The following is a 27,680-nucleotide window of genomic DNA, read 5'->3' as shown; positions in this document are numbered from 1 at the left end:
TAAAAATAACAATACAAATAATCAGGTTGGCAGCCCCCAACATCTGTAAAATTTAGAATGGCAACTCTGCTATGTGTAAAATTTAAGCTGGCAGCTCCAGTAAAATTCAGGTTAGCAGTAGAGACATAAATGTACGTAAAAGTACGTTATGTTTAAATTAAAATAAAAAAATATACATTTTTTTATCTTGGTATTTTCAATTATTCTTGAAACAAAGAAAATTAATGATGTGATTGAAATCCAAAAGTCAACGAGTATCTTAATATATTAATTTAACATACCATTGCAACTAGTTTGGGTTAATACATTTCCAGGGATATTTAAATTATTTAACTTATCATTTTAAATAAACCAGACAGATCGAACTATTGCCAAATTATAATAGTAATTTCACTCAAAATACATTTTTCATAATTACATTTCCTTAACCGATTGCCATCCCGATATCTCTACCGGTTTATTCGATACAATAGGCCGATAACTCTCCACTTGGCAGTCACGACTTCTGAAATATCGATACGTTGGAATTGTGTAAATTTTCCACATCCCTGGGAATAATCGAGTTAAATTAAAATAACATGGCGTTAAGGTCGGATTACGAGGTGAGCAAAAATAAAGCCTGGATTACGATGAAAACTAAGTTAGTTAAGTGAGAAAGTGGTTAAGTGTAAACTGTTGTTAGACCATGACGAGGGAATTAAAAAGAACCAGGGCCAAAACAAATTGGCCAAGTGAAACGCTGAGCGGGCGTTGTTTTTAGTGGGAAAAATCGAAGCCCGAGTGCGCTCTTTTGGCTGTGTGGGTGTGTGCGTGTATCTGTGTTGTGTACGTTGCCTTTGGTGTTGTTCTTGCTGCTGCTGCTACTACTATTTGTTTTGTTGCTGGTGAAAAAGCGAGAAGCAACGACAACAACAACAAAGCCGAGGCGACGCCCAACGAAGTTCACTAATTTGTTTGCTGGCTTTCGGTAACTGGAAGCGGAATCGAATGTGAAACGGGGCGCAGTTACTAATCCTATTGGATCTGACTCGGCCTATATCCGCTTACCTGCTGATCTGTAAAAATAGCCTGGGCTTAGAGCCTGGCTTTTGACTTTTTTCTCGAATTTGTATTCGCTCTCCCTCTCTCTTTCTCCATCTCCCTTTCTCTCTCTCGCTCCCTGCCTCTCTTTCTCTCTCCCGCTTTCCAGGTGCGCTTAGCTGACATGCGCAATTTGCATTTCCAGGCCGACCAGTTTCCCAAATTTTCCACTTTCCCGGCGCGAAAGCTTTTCGCTTTTCCGTGCCTGGAAATCTTCCAGTTTTCGGCTTACATAACCGGTACTGCTGCCGCCCCTCCCGAACCACGCCCCATTCCGCCGCATCTCGCAGATTTCATTATTGGAATCTCGAGCCCTAGAACGAAACTACCCTGAATAACACGTTTATTTTTCCATTTTCCGTGCTTTCCCTCCTTCCGGAATTGGTGTCATTGGGCCGAGTAGTGCGCTGCTAATTACACACACTGGCACATTAGCGTAAATCGACGTACTTCTTCCCGTACTTTTTTCTCCGTACGTAGCCCTTACCTTCCCTTCCCTTCCTCCTCACCCTTCGATTAGTTACTAAATGCCCCACCGATGACGCCACTTAATTACCCCGCAGACGGTAATGAGTTCTACGGGTTGTTGTTTCCACCCGGGCTTTCGGTTCTGTTCCTAGCGCTAGGCCACCAATTCTAAGTCCGTATTGCCAGCTCTATTGATTTTGGGGCTTGTCTAAGGGCAGGTCACACACACGCACGCACCCACACACATACTGGTTCGACGGCCCGAAAGTATGCAAAACTATAGAGCAAGCGGTCTGAATCCACTCGCAATCCACAGTGGGTCCAGATACTATTTCAAAGGGGAAAACTTGAAAAGAACTCTTAAGACCTAACTTAGATATTATAATTATTATTATGTATTTGTATTGTTATAAAATTAAGTATGTAATTCAAATATTACGTCTTTAATATTATTGTAGTTGTACGCATATTTTAAGAATCAAAATAAGTCACACAAATTATTTAAGGTTCTAAAAACATTTGTGGTTGGGTTTATCATTCCATACAATTATTTTAAAAAATATGACGCATATTCCAACGGATTTTCAAGGTCAACTTCTGATGATAATATTGGTAGTGTTGAATATGTGTATGTTGCATAATTATTATATTTCACTCTGTCGGACTACGACATCTTATATCTAAACCCAGTGTGCTCAGTGGAAATTCTATTATGATTTCACGCACAAATCCGCGTAAAGCTGAGTTATGTACGAGTATATCTCACACCCCCACCAGCGTCGTGGCTTCGTTTTGTATGCTGACTCATGCGCTTTCAATTGAAGTCAATTTAAGAAAGCACATCAAAAATCAAGAAACTACAATCTGACGATGCTCTAAGAACGCGATAATGAAGTTCTCTTGCTCTCAATGTGCGTTCCATAAGTAAATGATTTGAAATTAAGGGCCAGCCGAAACCAGAACTAGTTGGTATGTGTATGCATCTACCCGTTTATCAGTCGAAAAATGCAGATAAAGCAATTAAGAGTTTTATGGGGAGACGGCAAATAAGCTGAATAATGTGCTTCCAGCGTGGTAATGGCAGGTTCTAAATGCTAACACCCAGGATTTGAATACTATCAGCAGTTATCAGCGTTGACATGTATACTATATTGTAGCCAGCTATTTTGTGCACCCGAATAGACGGGCCCCTTCCCTTTTTGACCAGTTTTACCCGGCTCGGAGAATTTAGGTTCGCGTTAACTACTTAACAGATTGCCGATGGCAGTAAAAGCGACAGCGATAATAATTACAACTGGAAAATACCAGAAAACCGTCCGCCAGAGGCGGTGACTTGCTTTCGGCAATCAAAGCGTGGCAGCAAAACAATATTGGCCGTTTTAATTCAATTACACGCCAATAAAAATCTAATCAACTGACAATGGCAAACCGTTTGAACAGATCTTGTTGGAAAGAGCCATCTACACTATGTGGGCATCATCAATTGGCAGCCATAATCGCAAGATGTGGAAATTATCACCTCGCCCATTGACTGTTTGCTGTCACATCCAGCACACAGACTGCACTCGACAAGGACTTCGATTTGTTTCGCTGCGGTGTGATATTTGGCACATGCCCAGTTTGCGTCAATGGATAGGGTTTTAATTACTAACGATTGCATAACCCGCTGTTAGGGGTCTGGGCCTCCAGTTTCCCAGGTATCCGTATCTGTATCTGTGCCTGTGCCTGTGCGCTATATTTACCTTTCGTCTGCTTATCAGATAACACTCGCTCGACCAACACTTGTAGATTAAGTTCTAGAGCGGTACGTTGATTTATTTTCGTTTTCGTTTGTTTTCGAGTTGGTCTCCAGCTTGTAGGTCTCTCAAGGTCCATCGATCAATTCGCTTCAGGGGTGGCTTAGTTCCGAAGGGGTGGTTTATTGTCCAGCTACCTGAAGTAGCTGAGCCGGGGCTCAACAATGGCTCAATTGTTCCTGTTCGCCACCGGTTCAAACGAGTTTCGGGCGGTAAGACGAGATTCGTGGATCTCCAGAACTCTGAACTCGTCTTGTGTCACGCACTTAATATTGTCTGAGCGACAACAATTACCGCAATTACCGCGAACGCATTGTGGGAGGAAGTAAACGAGCTGGGTCGAGATTAAGCCGGCTCCACCGGGCAATCTGTAATGCACAGCTAAGGAAATGACATAACTTTCGAATATTACTCGGATTCAATTGGCCGGTAAAATGGGAAGGCATAACAAATGAATAAACACAAAAAACAGCGGGCGATCCAACTATTCTAGATCGAGTAAATAAATATATATCCCGCAAGAACTCGCTAAAATCGGATTTGGCCGCCACTTGTCCGTGGGATTTCTTTTGGCACTGGAGATCCATAAAAAAATAGATACATATACCTGCCTGCCATAAATGCTAAAATCTTGGCGTTTCGAAACGAAAATGGAATGGAAAATGTTTTCCAAATGATGCAGACAATTGAAAGATTGTTCGAATTCTCGCAGAAGATACACACAGTTGTACGTATGTATATGTAGCTCAATTGTGTTTGAATCTGTGCCTGTATCTTTTGATTCGCACTTTGCTTGTTGCCCGACGCTCCTTAAATCGTCATAATAAATTTTTATTTAATTTAATGCCTCATATGTGACGACAATATCAGCAATTGCCGCCACTTGCACACACACTCGGCCTGTCCGTAATTTGTTTTAATTTAAATACAATTTAATACGCGCTGCTGACGTTGCTCCAAAGCTACTTTCGCAGTCACGATCGCCCAAAAAAGTAAAGAAGAGTGCCTTTTTGGCCAAATGCAAATGCAAACAAATCGAAATAAGTAGCGGACAAATGCCAATTTGGCAGTAGCCGAAAATATCCAGCTCTACGGAGTCAAATCAAATTATCGCACCGCCCGATAATGAGAAATAATTTTGGTATATATGTCGGGCAAACAAATAACCGTCGACAGCTGTAATTGGTTTTGGGTTCCGCCACACTTGAGCTGAACTGGTTTGCGTCGTGAGCAGGTGAAGTGCGTCAGAGGATGGCCGATGGTTCCGACAGATAGTGGATACCTGATAAGGCGCCACTGATTCGCAATCGTTATATTTGGGTACGGTTACCGGGCAGCCTTGGTGTGCGGATCTGGGTGGCATTACCGCCAGGAATTCGCTGCTCAGATCCCTTGCACCTATTCCCACTGTCTTCCAATTAGACGCGCCAACGTGCCACAAATCGCTGGCTTTGACTGCTGCCGCTCAAGTAGGTTAGCCAGCACCCTCTCAATTGAGGCTGATTTAGTGCCAAGCGGTTCAGTGAGCGGTGGCGCGTGTCAGCCCGATGCACCCACCTAGCCCACTCCGAAACTCTGGAACAGAAGGGGTTTCTATTGATTTGTGAGCGTCAGCGATATAGGGAGCATATGCTTCAGCAGGCGTGTGATTAACATCCCCAAATGGGTGTTGCAATCAATCAATAATAGATTTTTGCCGCAACAACCACTAGTTTTTAAAGTCATGAGTAAATAAGTACTGGATCATTGCATGGAAGAACAGAACTGTAGAATGTCGTTCTTCCGAAAATGTGTAACTATCATTGCACACCCTTTCCCAGCCTCAAAGCCGACTAAAATATATCTTTCACAAGATCTCCACTATCAGCTGGCTTTTATGGAGATGAAGTGGCAACTTGTTCGCGGTTTTAGGGCCTTGGAGAGCACCCCCAAATAAAGTGGATATCTATATGTATATCTAAACGTATGTATATGTATTCGCCAGGAGAACTGGAAAAATCACTCAGCAATCCCCGCTGCGCGAACTCATTTGGCCAACATATTGGACGCCCCCCTAACCCACAACAGCCCCTTTTGTGTGGCTTAGTTTCCAGGCAATGACAAGTGCACACACGCGCCGAATGGGCCATAGAAAATGCTTGTGCTGTACTGATGGCCTGGCTGCTTTGCTTACTTTATTATTATGTATATTTTAATTTTGATTAGAATTTATTGCTCCATTTTCGGACGGGCGGTCTCCGGCGTTTCGCATTACCCAACTGAAACTCAAAGCCAAGCGGTGTCTCTGTATCTGCTGTAGCTGTAGCTGTATCTGTGTCTATGAGATGGGATAAAATGCGATGAGATGGATTAGGATGTATCCAAGATCTGCCCGCCCACAACGATGCAGCCCAGTCAGCTGCTGGCTGTCCGTTCCCGCAAACCATGAAATCGGATTTACAAGGTGGGCGGTAGGTGGTGGGAGGAGGCCTCCATTGCTCTACTAAATTAAACGTGGAATAACAATTGGTTTTTTCCGGGGCATTTCATTCAATGCTGCCCGCCGCGAGATGCCAGTGACTTTCCTTCATCGTTGTCGCCGTCTAAGGTTTTTCTCATCTTTTTAACTACTGTATGAGCTGGATGGATGGTCGCTTCTTTACAATGGGAATGGCGTAAATTAGACGAGCTATGCTCGTAAATCTATTGTCATAAACGCCTACGAGGAGCGACGAGCAAATTGCTTCGAATGGCATCATAGACTAACTAGAGCCGGACTTCGACTTGGGTTAGGATCGAGTTTATGCGCTGCTCGAACGTTACTTGATCAGGGAATTAAGTTCTTCAACTAGCGGTTTTCTCAATACTACTTCCGTTTTTCCAATTTTAATTTGTAGGATTCAGGATTTTAGGGTTTTCTTCTTGATTGCACGCTTTTAAAACTTTTGTTTTCATGTAACTTTGAATGATTTTAGTAACATTTGCCCTGCCTTGGAACTCATCACGAACCCGTCACCATGCATGACCATTGTGGTCCGTCTGCCATTCATGGCGAGAAAAGACCCCCCGGCGGTCATGTGGGTGGCGGGGGGCACACATTTTAATCAGTGCTCAAGTACAACGGCTTTATGGCTCATTCGCTCTCATATCGGGGCACTCGTGATGGCTGTGATTATGCTGCACTCGGATTCGGACTTTCTGTCGCCGTCTCTGTTTTTTCGGTTCTGCCAGGGCCCAGGTCATGAACGCCATTATGCAACCGAATCGAGGACCGCCGCCCACTCCCGTCGGCGGGGGATCGCACTTGCCAATGGCAATTAGCGAGCTGGCCAAAGTTTTCGCTGCAGGCTGCCAAACCAACTTGCACGCTTTTCCCCTTTTCAAATGCAAAGTGCGAATGCAACTTCTACGAACTAAAGTGGAACTTTCCGAGCTTGAACTCGATTGAAGAACTTGGACCCCCCCGCAAATGTCACATAACAGATTTTATTATTATAGCTACATATATATAACGCAGGAATATTTGTTTTATTTCTTTTCGCTACTTCCTTAACTACACTGCAAGTACAAGTATTAACCAGTTTTTCATTTGGTAAGCTTGGTTAGTACCCTTTCAATATTGGCATCTTGGCAAAGCCAGTAGCTAGTTGACTTTGACACCACGCAAATTTCTAAAGTCATCAGCGCTGCTCCGCCTATTGATTTTGCCTAAAAGTCATAATTGGCAGTGGAACAGACCTTTTTTGTTTAGGACACTCTCCGCAACCCCAACCCTTAACCGCAGTCATAATTTGTATATTGATTTTTCAGGTGGTTGGCATTGAGTTTCCCAAAAAAAATGCGGGGGGACACGTGGCAGGTGACAGACCAAATTGAGTTTTTCCGGGGAATATCGGAAATTGACTGATCGATTGACGAAGTTTGGAGACGTCACACAGACCGGTTGACCATAGGATTGTCTACGCGGAACCCTCGTCAGTTGACCATTTGTCAGCTGAACGCATTGACGTTCGATTGTGACGCTGCTCTCCTTTTTACATAAGTAAATGTTCACGGACGACTCACATGGATACATAAACCTCTATTCCATGGGCCACCCCGGCAATATCTGGGCGAAAAGTTTAGGGCTTTATCTATGTATCTCAACTTTCATTCCGGTTGCCAAGTGTTTCTTTTTTTTGTTGTCGTGTCATTACATAAGTTGATATTGTAGGCCAGCGAGAACTGGAGAACTTCTGGCGTACACAACTGGCCAACACGGTCACTTAAGTCGGCATTTGTTTATTTATTTTGGACCCATCTCTGCGCCGCCCTGTAACATGAAGCCAAGCTGATGACCCACAAATTGAGTTTGAGTTCATCTGGCCGGGACACTCCTTCAGCGTATATCACACGCGATTCGATAAGTTGATAAAACGTGCACGATTCCGGCCAGAAATCTGGATGCCCCCAGTGGATCGATAGGGGAGTCATTCGGCCACCCTCCGCTCCGGGAAACCAGGGACTGAAACTTTTCCCGCTGCTTTAGCTGGCACGATGTCTTATATTGATTTTCCGTGGGATTTAGTGCACGCAAAAAAATGAGCTGGGAAGTTAATCGAACACCGTACGCGGCTCTAGAGGAAATATTGCTAACAAACTGTTTCGTTTAAATTGAAAAGTTTTGCGATCAGCCAATGTACCAACCCTAACATATGGTACATATGTTTGGGGAATACGAATATAAAATACTAACACTATTTAATATAACGGTCTTAGCTAGTATTTAATCTTGTACATATGCAACACTTTCAAAGTCTGTTGGAACTTTTCGAATATCCGTTTGGAATTATTCTAGTGTAGTACTTGCTGGCCAAGTGCGTATCCATGTGATTTGCTTCTTTGTCTCTGTGCTGGCAGCATTACGTGTAATTAAACTCGAGTTACAAGGGACTGGAAATAGACTCAAGGTCCGAAAAGGAAATTACTCGAGTCCTTAAGCCCTAAGCCAGTCGTGGTGTCATTTCACCCGCAACCCCGCCACTTTGCCTATAAATGCGTTAAGTAAGAATAGCAAAAGCTTATTATTGGGGGTAGGGACATGCTAAGTGGATTCGCATATGAAACCTCGGATTCGTAGATTGAATATGGGCTGCTTTAGATGGGAATATGATTTTCATAACGTGCCGCATTGATTCACCGGTTTCGGGGGAGGTTTTCTAGTTGGCCCCGGGGTTGCCCATCTGACTGAATGTTAAAACCGAGTCTCGGTAATTGTCAACACTTTTGGGGGGATGGGTACAGCTGGAGTGACGTCATGCAAGGGCTCGAATAGGCGGCTGTTCCGAAATGCCAAAGTTGTTGGCCTGCCCTTTTTATCAAACGCTTTGTTTTCGTTATACAATTTATGTAGATATTCGCTCTCTCTTCCTCTCCCTCTCGCGCTCTCTCTCTCTCTCTCTCTGGGGATCCCTCTTTCGCCCTTGCCACCCCTCATTTTTCTGCCCGCTGCCCATTCTCCGCCGCCCTCGCTCTCCAACTGACACACATTCCGCTGCTCCGAGCTGCGCAGCCAACCCCTTGCCTGCCTCACTTGTCACACTGCCATAGATTTTTCGGCTGGAAAGCTCTCCAACACTGTGCACTTTTCGCACGAGAGGCTCCACTCGCAAAAAAAAGTTAGCACTAAATTTTTGTATTTGATTTTATTCATTAATTTAATTTTTTCATTTAATAACTTATCTGAAATACTACAGATTGTTAATAAAATCTCCAAAATGTGAATATGAAAAATGTTTGTTTATGAAACTTTATTAAACTATTCTTTGGAATTGCCGTTCGAAATATGCTGATAAGAGTTCATTACTCAGTTTTGAATCGTCATGAAATGTATAATAAGATGATGAATCATATTTATATTTTCATGCTCAGACACAAATTTAAGACAACTAAGATAAAGATATGAGTTTTTAGAAAATGTGGGTCAAATATTATAACATTATTACACTGATTATAACTTGTTAGAAAGAGAAATGGAAGTACTGAGGTAGTGCTGTAGCAGGCAGAAATCGAATGCAGTCAGAAGACTAATGTTTTAAACCCAACTTTTCATAGATTTGTAATCTGATTTGATAGTAGTGATATTGAAAGGCTAAACAAAATATTCTTTTTGACGATTAGCCTTAAAAGCGTTTGTATACCCGCACATATTCATGGTTTTTTTTTCGCCGAGTGTAGGAGAGCGTTGAGCTGCGGTGTAACATCTGCTGGCGAAAGCTCTCTGCCGACGTCGGCAGAGCAGAATGTTCTATCCGAGAATCGAGAAAGCTTAACCACTCGCGGCGCGCCGAAAAGTTTCAGTCGAACGTCGAATCCGAACTGGGAAGGTCCAACTGTGACAGCAGCAGCTATCTCGTCTCTTTGTCGGGTGGTACAGTACAGCTCTGCTCCCCCGCCGCCCGCCCGCCCCCTCGGCGCTGGTGTGTGCCCGCTGCTCTGCTTACACAATAACTGTGCATCGATTGAGTCCAGCTCCAGCGAGAAGAGAAGCAGCCCAGGACTAACTCTCGTTCGACATAAGAATAAAAGGATATTACGTTAGCGAACAGCAGTCGTGTGTGATCAGTATTTGTTGTATTTGTCTCGTTCCAACGCGAATCGGTTCTAGTGCTGAAAACAAGTTCAATACTGCTAACGGGGTAGTTTTCTGCGAAAGCCCCCAAAACACAATACGCAACGCCAAGCGCAAAAATTGTGTAATAGCACCCAAACGTGTAAAAGGTAGAAAAAAATAAGAAAGCATAAATGAAAAAAAAAACGAACAAAATGAAACCAAGAACTTTCCATGTCTGCTCAACTGCAGCGCCCACCGACTGCCCACCACCCCCCTTTGGGGCGTCGAGAAAACGACAACGTCCTTGTACGAAATCGATTTTTCCAAAACTTCATGCCTGGCTTAATGGATATATACATTTGTAACCATCTGAAGAGAGAAGCGGAGATCGAAAAGAACTGTGTGCCCAGGCATTATACCTTTTTCGTTTTTCCCTGAGGGAAAAACGGGAGATGGGCATAAAGAAAATGCATTTTTCGGACGCATTTGACAGTGTTCGAGTGATCTAGAGTGTTTTAGTGTGTGTGCCATAGCGAGACGAATATGCAGAAATAATGTTTTTCCTCCTCTTTGATTTGGCATTCAATTTGGCGTTTATGGCAAGCCAAACGCATGTCCGTCCGATTGTCCGTCCGTTTGTCCGTTTCCTCCGCATCGCTTTCGCCTGACGTACTTTTGTGGCAATGAAATCGTTTAGATTCAATTGACGCGATTTACATTTTGGAATAGCAGTAATTTCCTGGCCACCCCACACGAATGAGTGGATATAGCGAGCCAGCCACATATATAGAGCGATTTGGGCCCCCCGCCTGGCGATTTCATAATTCCGCACACAGCATAAAAAAAAGAGGGGCACAGGAAAAAGTCTTGGAAAATTTTCCTGACGCTCTTTTCGAACTTGCGCCCCCGACAGTTCGCTCCCACTGCGCTGTTTACCGTTAAGCTCGCTCACTTTCGAAATTCTGTCTCTCGCTTTCTCTCTTGGCCTCTCCATTTGCCATGTGCCGTTATTCGGCATCCTGGAAACTGCAGCTCGCCTGCATTTCCATACACACTCGCTTCCATTGTCCACTTCCACACAATTTCCCGTGACTCCGTGGCCTTCCAGCGGTCCACTTGCTGCTCCACCGCCACGTCCTTCCAGCGCCCGCGTATCCTGTGGATTGTTGCATAAGCTCGAGTCGTTTTAACCGTTTTCGCCTGTATTAATCTTGCCCTTTTTCAAACTTTTAATTTTCTCATTTCAGTTTTATCAAGTTTTTATTTTGTACTTTGTTAATCGTGTTTTATTTGCCCCAACCGTTGTCGTGCCTTACATTTTTGTTTGTTGATCGTTTTACCTGTCTCGCCTCTAATAAGCTTAAACAAGAATCCGCATAATGAGTGCTCAGGTGGGTAATCGAAACTGACGAGCTCAGAAACATTTTATTCATTTACGTATATTTTCCCATCAACTGTAATTTACCTTGACCGCTTCGAGCATGATACATTTAAGTTAACTTTTACGAATCAGCGTTACATAACCTACCCTTGTCCTCTTATTAAGTAGGGATTCGTATAAGAAATTATATTGGTCTGGTAAAAAATATTTGGGACTGGTGTTTTTATAGAGAGCAAGCAAAACGTGCGAAAATTAAGCAGACAATTAGCTGGAAATTGTTAATAATATTTAAATTAAACACTCCAGCAACTGAGATCATTAGCGAGCTCAGCTCATCTGGCGTTTCAGTCTGCGGACCACAAAAAAAAAAAAAAAAAAAAAAAAAAAAAAAAAAAAAAAAACAAGTTGGGTGAAAATGCATTTTTAAGATACAGAGATGCCAGACACGATGTGTTATCTTGCCCAGTGAAACTGGTTTTTATTTTCTTTTTCGGGGTACTATGAAGGGGGGAAAAAAACGAGCCTAGCAAAACAGTTTCGATTTCCCAGTCGAATGCATTGTGTTCTATCAATCCGAATCAGACACCTCAACGATTGAGCCGCCTCAATCTGGTTTGAAACTGGTTAAAACCAAACTTGCACTCACCTGCCGGCTAATGCACCTTCGAATAAAAGCGATATGTCGACAATTCGCCCGATTTCTGGCTTACACATTTCCCAGATACTTTTGTATTTGCACTTTTTTGCATTGATTGAACAATTAGCGCGTCAATTCGATGCAGAGCTCTTTCCCTCCAAATAGTCGACATGTTGTAAATTGATATTCAAGTTCAAATGCCAAATGGTTTGCGGCGAAATGTGTGCATACCGTTTTGTTCTATTCGGTTTAGGGGGAAACATTTCAGCTGGAGCGCAGCAACAGATACACAGATACAATTGTATCTGTTCGTCTAATTGGCTCGCTGGCAGCTCACAGTTCGCCGTTTTCAGTGTTCAGTTCTCAGTTTGCTATTTTCCATTTCACTGGCTTATGTAAGTTTCTCTGCGGCTGCCCGGCCATTGTCGCATTCTGATTTATATACCTATATATACGTTATTTTCGCCCCGATCTCCATCCTGGACCCCAATCCCTATCCCAATACCAAACCCATACCCCTGTTTTCACATGCCGTGCCACTTGGCATTGTTTCGGATCAATTGAAGCATGAAAAGCGCGATTAAGTTGAATTAATGTGTATAGAAAAATCGGAATTAGCGGCATTGTGGGAAAACCGGGCGCTTTCCGCCCGCAAAGTCATGGCTAACAATTGTTTACTACTTCCTAGGCAAGGTAGTATGTAAGCTTAAGATAGTACTATAACTAGGATACATTCTAACCCATATCTTAACTTTAATCCACCCATCAGATTGTTTAGCACTTGAGAGGGAATCTTAGAACGAGGGAAACCAGCGACGTGAGATAAAAGATACGAAAGCAGATCGATAGTCGTTTGAACACTTGCCACAGTGCGTAAGCCGAAGAGTAGAGAAACCCTTCAGTAGCAGGCCTCTAGGCCCGATTCTCTCGATTCTCGATTCGATTTATTTCATGCTGCCAAAGCGTCCTCAATTGAACCAGAAAACCCAAAAGGCCAAAAAAAAAAGAGAAAAAACCCGAAACCAAAAGCACATACATATAATGAAATTAAATAAATCAAGACACGCCAGGCCCGAAAAAGCAAAGCCAAACAAAGCGTAAGATTCTCGAATATGTATAGTCGAGTATACCCGCAAGTTGGCTGCCATGTGAACGCGACAGGTTTGCGTTCTCGCTTTCCCCTCGCCCTCGCATTCATTAGTGTATACATACTTTCGTCTCGAGACATACGTATTTTTAATTAATTTGATTTGATTTCCTTCGACCCCTCGGTTTTGCATGGCCAAACAAACAGTAGACTATACGAGTATGTTTATATTGCATATCTCTTGAGTTCTTTTGAGTTTCGCTGACGGCTGCGCTCTTCACTAGCCCATTTTGTTTGTTTTTTAAATAATAATCATAATAATAACAGTGACTCACGACGCACTGCAGATAACGCTGTCCGATCCAAAAACGGTTCGAATTTTGGCTACCGCTTGCTGGAAAGCCTTTCTATTGGAAGTCTATGTATAACACATGATTCATAGTCCTTTGGCAGCCTGGCTAAAGTTTTCCATTTCCCATTAGCGCTGAATCATCAAAACAAATCGCGTGTTGCCAGGCCAACGAAAAACCGCAATCCCCAAAGGCCTTTAGTTTTAGCTCAGAGTTAATGTATGCATCATATCCTATCATATTAATGTTTACACTAGTGTTGCATAAGTTGATTTGTAGTGTCTCTGTTCGTTCATATCATATATTTATCATATATTTGGTTATTATTTAGTTATCGTACTTGCTGCTCGCTATATCTGGTAAAGTGAAAGTAATGAAAATAATTCTTGAAACTCAACTAAAGAATAATTTATAAATCTAAACTTTTTTCAAATGCATATAGTATACAGCTTTGTAAAGTATAAAAGTCGACTTTATTGTAAAGTAAACCATTCTAATTTATTAATACACAATTTATCACTGTAAGAGACTAAGGTTTGCATTCATGAATATCATTTATCACTTTACCAGAGGCGGAAAATAGCTCTCTTATTTATTATAATAGCCATATACTACATACATGCATAGTGTACGTCTTGCATTTGCTTATGCTCGTTTTTAGTTTTGTTCGATTTTTGATTTTTATCTCTTCCCCGTTTGAATACGTTACTTGTTCGCCCATCATCGACATCATCAATCAAACACCACCCAACAACCGACCCACCAACAACAACACCCAAACTGAAACCGAAACCGAACCCGAATCCGAACTCGAAACCCAAACCTTCATGTGCGTAGCATGGGAGGGCGGACTCTTATCGAGTCGCCACGGTTATAGCCACCGATGACGACAATCGCACAGCCGATGGCCAGTACAAGGTAAATCGAATTTTCCTCACTCACATCACACACAGCCATACATACACACTCGTATCTATCATCCACTCTATTTATGTTTTTCATTTCTAATACCGACCCCTTTCGATTTTAAGCGCTTTACTAACCCACTTCTTTCCCATCGATTTCCCTTTTCCCGGTCTGTAATTGCACATATTATTTATTATATTTGCTAGACTTGGGCATGCTTCCAATGGCATTTTCCGAGTGCAGTTGACATTTAGAAAGCACTGGCGAAATGCTTACAGCGGCTATAAATAGCCATAATTCGCTATGTATAACGATGGCCAATAATAATGTCATAAATATGGCCATTTCAGATATTCTCGGAGTTTATTTTCGAATCTCCATTTGCTCAAGAATATATTATTGTTCAATGAAATATTGCCTAGTGCTTATACCACGCAGTTTTTTTTAAAGTTTTCCAAATGAACAGGAGTTCAACTTGTTGTTCTTTTTTGTTTTGCCTTGATTGCATGGCAACCCCAACAATGACGTCAGAGGGCAAAAAATCACTGCCCGTGCGTCTTGAAAAAAAGAGTACACTTATAGACACTGTTAAAGATAGAATGCCAGACACTAGACAGCTGCTAAGACTATATATAATATAACTTTTGAATCCGCATATATTTGATTTAGAATTCTCTTTGCTTTCCTTCTTGTTTTTTTATTTGGCCAATTCAAAGGCTTTCGAGGTCAGCTAATGCATAGTAAATCTATATATTTTTGACTGCACTGTAGGAAAAGTTACTTTTCATTCATTTTTTTTCGTATTTCATTTTTAATTCCTTTGTTTTGAATACGTAGCATATGTGTAGGAACAAATGTTTGTATAATTGCTTGATGTTTTGTTTTGTGCACCTCAATTCATTTACGTGCTCTTCTCATTTCGATTGGGAGCGTCATTTAGCGCGCATTTTGCATGCCTTAGATTGCGATTACTAGAGCTTTACGTATCAGCGGTCGTTTTAAATATTCTCACGCTCGAACTCATTTCGGAATGGGTTCGCCCAAGTCTATAACCACATCCCCGTGCACAGGTTGGGAAAATCACTTGACAAGTAGTAAATTTAAGTTGGGTAAGTAGTTAACAACGGGTACCGGTAAAAGTGATCTCTAACTGACCCCTAACTCTTAATGGTAAACGGAACAGTTCTACAATTTTGAAGGTTTCTTCAGTGCAAACCTATCTCAAACTCTTCTCTATCCACTTCCTCTGTAACCAATCCCAAAACACACTGGTAATATTGAATCCTTTACGCCTTTTTTGAAAGGCCTAACCAAGGCATGAAGTAAATCGAATTTTGTGTCGGCTAATGGGTCTATCGCTGCAGTGCATCAATACCTTCCGCCACTAACGATATTATCCCTCTTAACTCAACAGTCAAGACGCAAGATGCCGGCCAAAGTTAATAAAAAGGAGAATTTAGATGATCTCAAACAGGAGTTGGATATCGATTTTCATAAAATCTCTCCTGAGGAATTGTATCAGCGCTTTCAGACACATCCCGAAAATGTAAGTGCAACATTTGAGTATATGGAGTCCCATTTGACATGAGAACTTATACGTCTCTGATCTTCCGCAGGGTCTAAGTCACGCCAAGGCCAAGGAAAACTTGGAGCGCGATGGTCCCAATGCGCTGACGCCACCCAAGCAGACGCCCGAATGGGTGAAGTTCTGTAAGAACCTGTTCGGTGGCTTCGCCATGTTGCTGTGGATCGGTGCTATTCTCTGCTTTGTGGCCTATTCTATCCAGGCCAGCACCAGCGAGGAGCCGGCCGACGATAATTTGTATCTGGGTATTGTACTTTCCGCTGTCGTCATCGTGACGGGCATTTTCTCATACTATCAGGTATGTGTCCCTCAAATCTGAGCAGCTGAAGATCGGCTTACTAACTCTGGTGTGTGTTCCGCAGGAATCGAAAAGTTCTAAGATCATGGAATCGTTCAAGAACATGGTACCCCAGTTCGCCACCGTCATCCGCGAGGGCGAGAAACTCACGCTGCGCGCTGAGGATCTCGTTCTGGGCGATGTCGTTGAGGTGAAGTTCGGCGACCGTATCCCCGCTGATATCCGCATCATCGAGGCGCGCAACTTCAAGGTGGACAACTCCTCGCTGACCGGCGAGTCGGAGCCGCAGTCCCGCGGTGCCGAGTTCACCCATGAGAATCCACTGGAGACCAAGAATCTGGCCTTCTTCTCCACCAACGCCGTCGAGGGCACTGCCAAGGGCGTGGTCATCAGCTGTGGTGATCACACCGTCATGGGCCGCATTGCTGGCCTTGCCTCCGGTCTAGACACCGGCGAGACGCCCATTGCCAAGGAGATCCACCATTTCATCCACCTTATTACCGGCGTGGCCGTGTTCCTGGGCGTCACCTTCTTCGTGATTGCCTTCATCCTGGGCTACCACTGGCTGGACGCTGTCATCTTTTTGATCGGTATCATCGTCGCCAACGTGCCCGAGGGTCTGCTGGCCACCGTCACTGTGTGCCTGACCCTTACCGCCAAGCGTATGGCCTCCAAGAACTGTCTGGTGAAGAATCTGGAGGCCGTGGAGACCCTTGGCTCCACATCGACCATCTGTTCCGATAAGACCGGCACCCTCACCCAGAACCGAATGACGGTCGCCCACATGTGGTTCGATAATCAGATCATCGAGGCCGACACAACTGAGGATCAGTCGGGTGTTCAATACGATAGAACCAGCCCTGGATTCAAGGCGCTCTCTCGCATTGCCACTCTCTGTAACCGTGCCGAGTTCAAGGGAGGCCAAGATGGCGTCCCAATCCTCAAGAAAGAAGTCAGTGGAGATGCCTCCGAGGCTGCTCTGCTCAAGTGCATGGAACTGGCTCTGGGCGATGTGATGAACATTCGCAAGCGCAATAAGAAGATTGCCGAGGTGCCCTTCAACTCCACCAACAAATACCAAGTGTCCATCCACGAAACCGAGGATACCAACGATCCGCGCTACTTGCTCGTAATGAAGGGAGCCCCCGAACGTATCTTGGAGCGCTGCTCTACCATTTTCATCAACGGCAAAGAGAAGGTTCTGGACGAGGAGATGAAGGAGGCGTTCAACAATGCCTACATGGAACTCGGTGGACTGGGTGAGCGCGTGCTCGGTTTCTGTGACTTTATGCTGCCATCCGACAAGTATCCCAACGGCTTTAAGTTCAACACCGACGACATCAACTTCCCCATCGATAATCTGCGTTTCGTCGGCCTTATGTCCATGATTGATCCCCCACGTGCTGCCGTGCCCGATGCCGTTGCCAAGTGCCGATCAGCCGGTATCAAGGTCATCATGGTCACCGGCGATCACCCGATCACTGCCAAGGCCATCGCCAAGTCTGTCGGTATTATATCCGAGGGCAACGAGACCGTCGAGGACATTGCCCAGCGCCTCAACATCCCCATCTCTGAAGTTAATCCCCGCGAGGCCAAGGCCGCCGTCGTCCATGGCGCTGAGCTCCGTGATGTGTCCAGCGACCAGCTTGATGAAATCCTCCGCTACCACACCGAGATCGTCTTCGCCCGTACCTCGCCCCAGCAGAAACTGATCATTGTAGAGGGTTGCCAGCGCATGGGAGCTATTGTGGCCGTGACTGGTGATGGTGTCAACGATTCTCCCGCTCTAAAGAAGGCCGATATCGGTGTTGCCATGGGTATTGCCGGTTCCGATGTGTCCAAACAGGTGAGAATTCAGATTATAGTGATAAAAGTTGGGACGGAGTAAAAATATCACCCAAATTGGCCATCAATTAGGAAGATGTTATGATTTTAAAGCAGCATAAAATTAATTCGCAAATGAGCGTGATATTTTTTTCTTATCCACGCATTAACCATTCCATATTAACTTTTAAAAAGATTTTGTTGAATACGCGTTTAATATTTTTAGTACGGGAAAATACGGTATAATTTTCCTATCTGCATGAACTCATGTTTTCTGTTTATGACACTCCTGTAGTAAGTGAGAGATGGTTCAATATGGATTTGATGTTTTTTGCCTACCAAAATGCCAAAATTAATTATCTAAATGATCCTGTGTAGGCTGCTGACATGATTTTGCTGGACGACAACTTTGCCTCCATTGTGACTGGTGTGGAGGAGGGTCGCCTGATCTTCGATAACCTGAAAAAGTCCATCGCCTACACCCTGACCTCCAACATTCCCGAAATCTCGCCCTTCCTGGCCTTCATCCTCTGCGACATACCACTGCCACTGGGAACCGTGACGATTCTGTGCATCGATCTGGGCACTGACATGGTAAGTTTAGACCTCTGCCCCTAACCCAAGCCCCAACGAAGATTAAAGTTAAAGTTGCTATTAAGTCAGTATCATTCGAGCAAGTTAAATATAAAAGTTGTAGCCCATCCCAGTTAATTGTTAAGAAATAGCCTTTTTAACACCCACTCTGAACGTAAATTGTGCGGCTAACTGCACTGGCGATCAGATTCCTGCCATATCGCTGGCCTACGAGGGACCCGAGGCTGACATCATGAAGCGCCGGCCGCGCAATCCGGAGATCGATAACCTGGTCAACGAGAGGTAAACGCGCTAGCCTCCGCTCCGACTTAGATCCAGCAGCTCCAGCTAGAATACAACGCAGTGCTAGGCCATCGAGTAGTTTAAGTGCTCTTAATCACGTCCCCCAACTCTAGCTAACCCCACAGATCTAGGCCAAAATCGAACTGAATTGAATTTATGGATTGTAAACTGTTGCTAATGTAACTACCTGCCGTAATCCAATACCTAGGTGCCAGCCATTTCATTGGCCTACGAACATGCTGAAGCCGATATTATGAAGCGTCCGCCACGTGACCCCTTCAACGATAAATTAGTGAACTCAAGGTGCCAATCAAGTCAATTTATACCCCACACTAATACACACCCACACACACACACCACACACACACTCGCCAACTCACTAACCTCAACCTTTAAAAGGATAAATCAAGACTGAAGTAAAGAAAAGCGCAAATCAAGAGAAAAAACATATAACTATAGCATATGTCTTATGTGTATGTGGCTGGATTGTACTAGAATAAGTTGGCCTAAACGAAGGCAGCGTAACCATCTAACAAAGCCGTTGACACGTTTATGGCATACTAATTACCCAACATAACTCTTAAGAATGTTATCACTCGAACATGCCAAACCACACCAGCTTTCCTCTCCGATATCTCATCTCTGTAGCATATGTCCATTCGGTGGCAGATCCCTCGTCATGCATATACCATCTATACATCTATACATAGCATCTGTTCTGTACATTTCAAGTACAACAAGTCCATTTCCCATTTTTATTGAGTTTCCGCCCAGAGAGTTATATATAAAAATCATACATACGCTCATATAACCGCTCCCACATGTACAATTCAATCATTCCGACTTTGAATATCTTGCCCAAACGAATATCGACTTCATCTGCCATACTCTAATGCTCTAAATGTTAATATGTGTGCGTCGTATATTGTTAATCTCTCACAAATATATAATTCAGATACATATCGCTCACGATTTTCGTTTTGTGGTGTAACTAACACTGAGTTAACCGTAAGATTCACCCCTCGACGTTATTTGAATTGGACAAATTGATTGGCATTTGTAATGGATTTTAAGTTTGTACAATTTGGCAAAATTTCAATATGAAAATTAGCATTTGCACACGATTTTTATGAACTAACCCAACCGAAATAATGGTTTTTATTTCATGATTTGACTCGAGAACTTACATTAGCTTATGTTTAACTCTGTTCGTCACTCCACACATCAAGCATTTTGCCCAATAAGTCTCTGCCGCTTAAGTTTGATTTAAGAGGGGGGTTTAAGTTATGCAATCTAGTCTGTAAGATATACATATACCCTTATGAACCAGCGTCGCCCCCAGCTCAGCGGATTTCTCAGGGTTTTGCAGAGTTCAAGGAGAGGAGTTTATGTTTCCATAATTTATCGTATTTAATTTCATTTATTTTTTCCACTTCAACCAACTACCAACCGATAACCCACCACCACAAACGATCGTTCGCACGTTTAGGTGCCAGCCATTTCCTTAGCTTATGAGACGGCTGAATCCGATATTATGAAACGCCAGCCGAGGAACCCCTTCCAAGATAAACTGGTCAACGAAAGGTAAAGTTTCGCTCCGTGCTGATCTCGAATCAATTACAACATTTACCAGAACAACCAACAAACAACTTTCAATCAACCAACCAACCAGACAACAGCAAGAACCGAATTTCTATTCTGTAACGTAAATGACACATATCCGAACGCAAGTCAAGATTTTGCATCTTCTGCTACTCTATGAACCACCAAATAATTCCTTTTTGTCACGCAATGAAAAGCAAATTGATAACCATTGAACTGAACTCGTACTTTGGCCGGCCAAAGTCGTTAAAGCAAGCTAAAATCAGAGTACGCTTTCTTTCTATTCTACAAGTCGAAGAAAATGAAATCATTTTACTCTACTTTTAACCTATATTATCCGCTATATCTCTGTCTTTCTATATACTAACTAAAATATTTTTAAATAGCTTAAGTACTCCTTGGTTGAATGTTGATTATTTGGATTAACTCCACCGATGTTTTCCATGTTTTATGTTAAATGTTTTATTTGGTAGCTTTTCTTTGAATTTCTGTTCACTGCTCTCTTATTTAGTTCAATATTCTCAAGTTTTTTCTAGTCTCTGATATTTCCGTTTAGATAGTATGAAGTAAATTTCAAATCGATTAGTTATTTTGATTTTACATACATAACTATAACACTGTGAATCAAGTGAATCAAGGTGTGTTCTTAGTAAGTTCGTTAAGTTTTTTCTTAAAAGCTATTCCTGAACACACTTCCGGACTTCAAGGTCCAACGGATAGCATTTTGGATAATTTTTAGAAAGATCTTTATAAAATACTTAAAGTATATTTTCCTTTTGTATTTTTTCATATGTACGGCATTTCGTAAGATTTTTAATTTGTTTTTGCAATAATGCAATATATCCAATTATTGTACGCTGATAAATGTAATTGTAATCATAACTACATATACATACATAGCTACTATTGATTATATAACCCAAAATAAGTTTTTCATCTTATTAAGTTTTAACTAAAGAAGACACAAGGAAGAACAACTTTTTCGGATACCATTTTCTCAAATATTTTTGCACTTGAAATATTTAGAAACTGTATATTGGATTAGGAGTAAATCTTGTAAATCTTTTTCTTATAGCCATGAAGTCAGTTAGTTTGTCTTTCACTTTTCTGCTTAACTTTGGTAAACTTTCGCTCTCTCTCTCTATCACTTTATCTCTATATCTACAACGATTCTTAAGGTGTTATGAAATTCAATTTTGGGGCTAAAGCATCTTTCCCAAGATATCTGAATTTATGTTTTCCAGTTTCGGAAACATTCGTATTTCTTTTTGTTGTACTCCTTGATAACTTGGTTTAATTATTTTAGATTTATGTTCTACTGTAGAAGCTCTACAGATATTTGTTTTGGTTTTTCGTATAAAGATCATTTTATTTGTGGTGCGAAGGTAAGTGGTGATCATATTGATACCTGAAGACAGAGGCTCTAGCTCTCTTCTGGGCTATGTTTTCGTAGAATAAACGATAATTTGTTACCATGTCAATACAGATCTTTTCCATCTTAGTTCTTAGCCTTATGCTAGAGCAGGCCTATTGTTAATTTAGCGAGTCTGTATAATCTATGACATATGTACGTTTCTACTGATGCTACACTCATGATACGGTAGACGAATCTTTTGTCTCGACATCAATTCATTCACGAATCTCCTCTTACTAAGGTCAATTCGAATCATTCAGCACATTCTATCAATCAATCAGACCAGAGTTTGCCCTGTATTTTTCTCTACCAACTCTCAGTCAGTCATTCATTGAAACGTCTTCTTTTGAGTTGTAGTTGAACGACACTCACACAAATCTCGCCCGAACTCAATCTGAAATCCAGACTAAAATTGTCCTCTAGTAATAATGATACATATATAATGATTTAGCGCAATTTAAGCTCTAATCCATTCTTGTACACCCTATATCTGTGCATTTACTATTACCTACTACTTACTATATATCGATTTTACTATTACTGGGTGCTCTATGCTCTTTTTGCCCTAGATTAGTTTTAGCTTCGTAAGTACGTGGGAGCTAACAAAAAAAAAAAAAAAAAATGAAAAACACCTTAATATGCAACAACAAATACCCCATGATGGTACTACTTGACACAGACTCCCGCCCTCCCCTCAGATCTCTATCTATCTATTACGATCTATTAGCGATTATTAATTAGCGTATAAAGAACAAGTATTTATTACTCGCCCGCAAGCATACTTATATAAAACTTTTATACAAATATTTTATATATATTTGTAAACTTTAACCAGATTTTCCTTTGTATTTCCCTACATTCTTTCGACTCTTGTTATGTCTTTCTTTTGATTATCAAACAACCAACTAACAATTGCAACTTGCACAAATACCGATAACCGAACAATCAATAACCATTAATTGCCATATACCGCAAGATTCCGGCCATTTCACTCGCTTACGAGCAAGCCGAGAGCGATATTATGAAGCGTCAGCCGAGAGATCCGTATCGCGACAACTTGGTGAACCGCAGGTCAGGAAAACTTAACGCTAAGGCCTTATAAAAAAAGAAAACCAAAAACAAAACTCCAATATCCAAGTGTTAACCGTCTTTTAGTTGATTAGTTACGAAATAGAAAATGAACAAACATGCAACCATCTTTTACGTTACCAACTTTGAACTTTGTTTGATGTGCTGTGGTCGCGTTTCTTGCATCATAATTTGACCAAACAAGTAGATCAACCGATCATCAATCAGTCTAAAATGCAATCAATCGAATGCTAAATTCCAAATTTCACCCAGAAACTTTTGCGACTGTTTGTTCGTTTGCTGATGCGTTCATGCGTTTTTCCTTGTTTAAATTTCAATTCCACACTTATGAACGTAAAAAAAAAAACATTTATTCCACAGTTTTGTGTTTTACATAGTTTTCTTTCGTTCCAATTTATATGTGACCTACTTATAATTTTCTTTCTGAAACTCTCAATGTGGAATGATAATATCTTTTGAATATTCTAAAACCAAAAAGTTCTAAAATTTACCCACCTTAAAAATTCCGTTTTCATTTTCACTTTTTAACTTGATTTCATATGGAATAACTTCCTTTATGTATCCCTCACTTAAATCCCTAAATCTAAGTGTTACATTTGTGGTGTGTTACTCGCACAACAAACTTCGATCCTTACACACACTTATTGTGTATGTTCAAACTATTGAGGAACAACATTCGTATTGAATCTAAAAGTGTGTTTTGCAAACTGTAGTGCCACTAAGAAAAAAGCCCAACAGCTGCTTCTAGAGAATTTGGCGAAGTTAGTTTAATGAAAAACGCTCGCTCGCTCAAACGCTCACCTGCATAAACAATAAACAAAAACAAAGTACACGACCCATACAACAAACAATCGAATATAAGGTGGATCTATTTTCACAAGCCCTTAGACAAGCAAAAGACTGAACCAAACAATCAAAAAAACACGAAACCCACAAAAACGAAGCTTCTGCCGTTACTCTTAGATCAGTTAGTACGTTACTTGTAGATGAGTTTGTTCGAGCCAACTACAAAACGAAAATCGCTTCAGTTGTGTTCTAGATACACCATATGATCGTTATATACCAAATATATACATACCTAGACTCGTTCCGAAATCTGGTTCCAAGTTTCCAAGTCGTGGTAAGTCTGAATGTGAGGGAGGGTGTCCTGATAAACGTAGGTAATACTTGAGAATCTAACAACAATGGCAACGGATAATGATTTGTTATGAGTTCCTTGTGTGTAATACTTTTACGTATTTATTACTCCTAAGTTTGTGTTTACGTGTAAGTTTATGATTCAGTTATTGTTTTATGTTTTATGTGATTTCGATCGAAACTTCCTTGAACGTAAGTAAACCAAAGGTTGTAGAGCTGCACTCGCCTGTCGTAGTAATAGTGGCACGCTTAAATGTCCTGCATGTTACGATATGTATGTCCTGTATTTAGACCGCATGTTCAACTAGCACTAACAATAACTTTGCTTTTCACATCCACATCCAATGCAAAATGTATGAAAGCCAAACAATGCAATGAAATTCAAACAATTCTGCGCCATCACGCTTTCTATCGAGTGTAGACTGTACGATTTGCTTTTACGCGCTCTTGAAACTAAAACGAGATTTGCCCAGACACTTTCCACGCTACATAGAGTAATGTCTTAATACCACTAAATCTAAACGATAAACATCCATTTGCTTAAACAATCCATAAAAGAGCTTCAAGGTAAAGTGGCACTAACAACAATCTAATCGACTAACCCCGAGTAAGAATTGCTACTCGGATCGAGGACTGAACGGACATTTGCGGTCCTTGGGCCGGGTTTTTGTTTGATTTCCTCCCTAAGTGTTTTGTGTTTGTTGTGCGTGTTATCCTTCCGTTCTATCTTTCTGTGTGCCAACCTTTATGGCTTTGTTTCAAGCATTCTTTGATCATTTCTTGAGTACCCCAAACGACCTATCTTACTGCCTTTAATGTTCTACGACAAACAAAAATCCTGGCCAAGCCGCGCATGTTCCTGTTTTCTTCAGTCCGATGCCCGAAACTTTACCGCTAGCCAAACTGTAACGAGAAGTGTCTTGCGTCCTGAAAAACAAAACCAAACCCCACACAAAAGAAAAAGTGTTGCCTGCCTTTGAGAGTTACCTAACGAGATTTGCTTCTTTCTCCCAACTTCCAACTTGGCCCCGCCCATTTAACTAACCCAGGTTGATTTCGATGGCCTACGGACAGATCGGCATGATCCAGGCCGCCGCCGGCTTCTTTGTGTACTTCGTCATCATGGCTGAGAACGGCTTTTTGCCCAAGAAACTGTTCGGCATTCGTAAGATGTGGGACTCAAAGGCTGTCAACGATCTAACTGACTCCTACGGTCAAGAATGGGTAAGTCGATACTCCAATTGTCTCTTTAACTCACTTTATTTTAACTCTGAACTCGTACTTTAACGATGATGTAAACAGCCAAAGATGAGTTAGATTTTAATTAATTTATCCTATACTCCCATAGACCTACCGCGACCGCAAGACCTTGGAGTACACCTGCCACACGGCCTTCTTCATCTCGATCGTGGTTGTGCAATGGGCCGATCTGATCATCTGCAAGACGCGTCGTAACTCGATCTTCCAGCAGGGCATGCGCAACTGGGCTTTGAACTTTGGCCTCGTCTTTGAAACCGTGCTGGCCGCGTTCCTCTCGTACTGCCCGGGCATGGAGAAGGGTCTGCGCATGTACCCCCTGAAGTAAGTGGTCCCTTAAAATCAGTATGGATCATTAACTAACCTTGTAATAAACCTTCCCTACCCGTACCATAGACTCGTCTGGTGGTTCCCGGCTATTCCATTTGCGCTGGCTATCTTCATCTATGACGAGACCCGTCGTTTCTACTTGCGCCGCAACCCCGGAGGCTGGTTGGAGCAGGAGACCTACTATTAAACACCCACACTGCTACACTCCCACACACACAGCCACATGCCCACACACGAACACACACCACAACAAGAGCAACCAGGAACACCCACAAAAACACCTACAATCCATGGAGAGCAACAAATAGAAATGTTTATGAACCACAAAACCCACGAAACCCACAAAAGCAACACAACCACAGTAATAGCAACAGCAGCAGCAACGGCAACAACAACAGCAACAGCTACGTCTACAACAAGCTACAGCAAGAACATATTACAATATATTTTATTTTTTTAATTTAATTATTTAAAGTAAACGAGGATAAACAAAAATGCAAGCGATAATTATTTTAAACGTTAAGTAAATTTAAATTATAAATTAAAGCTAAAAATAAGATTTAAATAAAGTATAAATGAAAATAAAACAAACAAAAACGAACAACAATTTCGATGAAACACCAATCACAACAAAACAAGAACAACAACAACAAAATCAACCAGTAACTAAGCAAAACAGTAACAACATGTTTTTAGTAAAATTATTAACGTAACGAGAACTGGATGAGGCGATTTTTATCGCCACAATAACAAGATCCCAAAAAGCTAACACACACACACACACACGCACTCACAAACACACTCACAAATACACACACACACACACCGATACACAACGCATGACGAGACAAAGTATATAAGAAGTTTAGAGAAATTATAAAACGAAGTAAATAAAAAGTAAAATGAGGAAAGAAAACAATGAAAACCCCTAGCGTAGTTACCAAGTAAGCCGTGAAAAGTAAAGCCCAATAAAAACCACAACAACAACAACCAAAACAAAAGAACAGAAATTAATTTGCAAAACTTGAAACTTGTGTGTGTAAACGCAGCTTAGCGCAGAAGAACGAAATATATATATAAACAGAAGAAAAACCACAAGAAATGTGAACACGACGAATATAATTGTTTATATATATACACACATATATTATATGGAAAAAATTTGATTATATAAATGGAGCTATACAATACACCAAAAACCAAAATTGAAACCATAACGAAATCGACCGATCTGCACTTGGCACTACGCCGAGGTCCGGATAAAGGTCTCCGAGCGATGTTTGGAGACCTGCCGGTCTAGAATTTGTTAAACTCTAAAGAAAAACCCAACTAAATGTTTAATAATAAACCCCCTTAAACCAATTGACATGCAATATTATGCTTTGTGTGCATTTAAGCCCAAAAGAGCCGATGCCGAGATTCGGTGGGGTTAAGTCCCCCGATGTCGATATCGAGATTCAGATACAGATACCATTACCGATACCTAGGCCCAGAAGGAAAAGATAAAACCAAATAAAACTAAAAACCAAATTCAATACGAAACAAAAGGAAAAAGCGCCCACAAAATAAATGTTTGTAAGTTTTACACGGCACAGCGCCCCAAAATGGGGCAAGCCCAAGGCAGTATTCTGTTTACCTTTTCTTTGATTGTTTTTTATCGCTTTCCCTGCCCACACACGCCCCAAAACAAAAACAAAAAGGAAAACAAATACAAAGAGCAAACACAACATGAACGGTTGAGCGGTCAAATTGTTGGTCATTACATTGAAGTTCAACGAATTAAAAAGCTTGGCATTGTCGTTATCAAATGAGTGGGTCTGAAAAAGCGGCTCGGGCTGGCTAATTGAGAATTTCAAGTTGTGAATTGTGAAAATGGATCAGATAGCGATTATAGGATGCTCAATGAGCTCGGCTAGACCGATAAGATCACACCCACGCAGAGAGATACGCCCAGACATTCGAGTTTAATTCGCTGCTGTTTTCGTTTAGCCA

The 27,680-nt window shown here is 41.8% G+C and overlaps 1 protein-coding gene across 8 annotated transcripts; it reads left to right on the top strand.

Moving 5' to 3' along the window:
• Positions 1 to 516: 516 nt before the first annotated feature.
• On the top strand, positions 517 to 27,236 carry LOC6727259 (sodium/potassium-transporting ATPase subunit alpha). Of its 8 annotated transcripts, XM_016175758.3 has the most exons (11): positions 9,649 to 10,082; positions 11,163 to 11,306; positions 14,208 to 14,288; positions 15,691 to 15,822; positions 15,893 to 16,159; positions 16,224 to 18,005; positions 18,362 to 18,577; positions 19,068 to 19,162; positions 25,151 to 25,325; positions 25,450 to 25,682; positions 25,755 to 27,236. In XM_016175758.3, the coding sequence occupies exons 2-11, from the start codon at positions 11,295 to 11,297 to the stop codon at positions 25,873 to 25,875; spliced, it is 3,114 nt and encodes a 1,037-aa protein (XP_016033782.1). In that variant the 5' UTR covers positions 9,649 to 10,082; positions 11,163 to 11,294; the 3' UTR covers positions 25,876 to 27,236. The 8 variants fall into 8 exon arrangements, with proteins under 8 accessions (XP_016033785.1, XP_016033779.1, XP_002102651.2 ...); XM_016175761.3 differs by lacking the exons at positions 9,649 to 10,082; positions 11,163 to 11,306; positions 19,068 to 19,162 and adding exons at positions 517 to 602; positions 22,852 to 22,946; XM_016175755.3 differs by lacking the exons at positions 9,649 to 10,082; positions 11,163 to 11,306; positions 19,068 to 19,162 and adding exons at positions 517 to 602; positions 20,349 to 20,443.
• Positions 27,237 to 27,680: the final 444 nt, after the last annotated feature.

The sequence above is a fragment of the Drosophila simulans genome, chromosome 3R, assembly GCF_016746395.2.
Source record: "Drosophila simulans strain w501 chromosome 3R, Prin_Dsim_3.1, whole genome shotgun sequence".
NCBI lineage: Eukaryota > Metazoa > Arthropoda > Insecta > Diptera > Drosophilidae > Drosophila > Drosophila simulans.
Note: the sequence above shows the minus strand (reverse complement) of the source record. Positions and strands in the feature narration are given on the sequence as shown.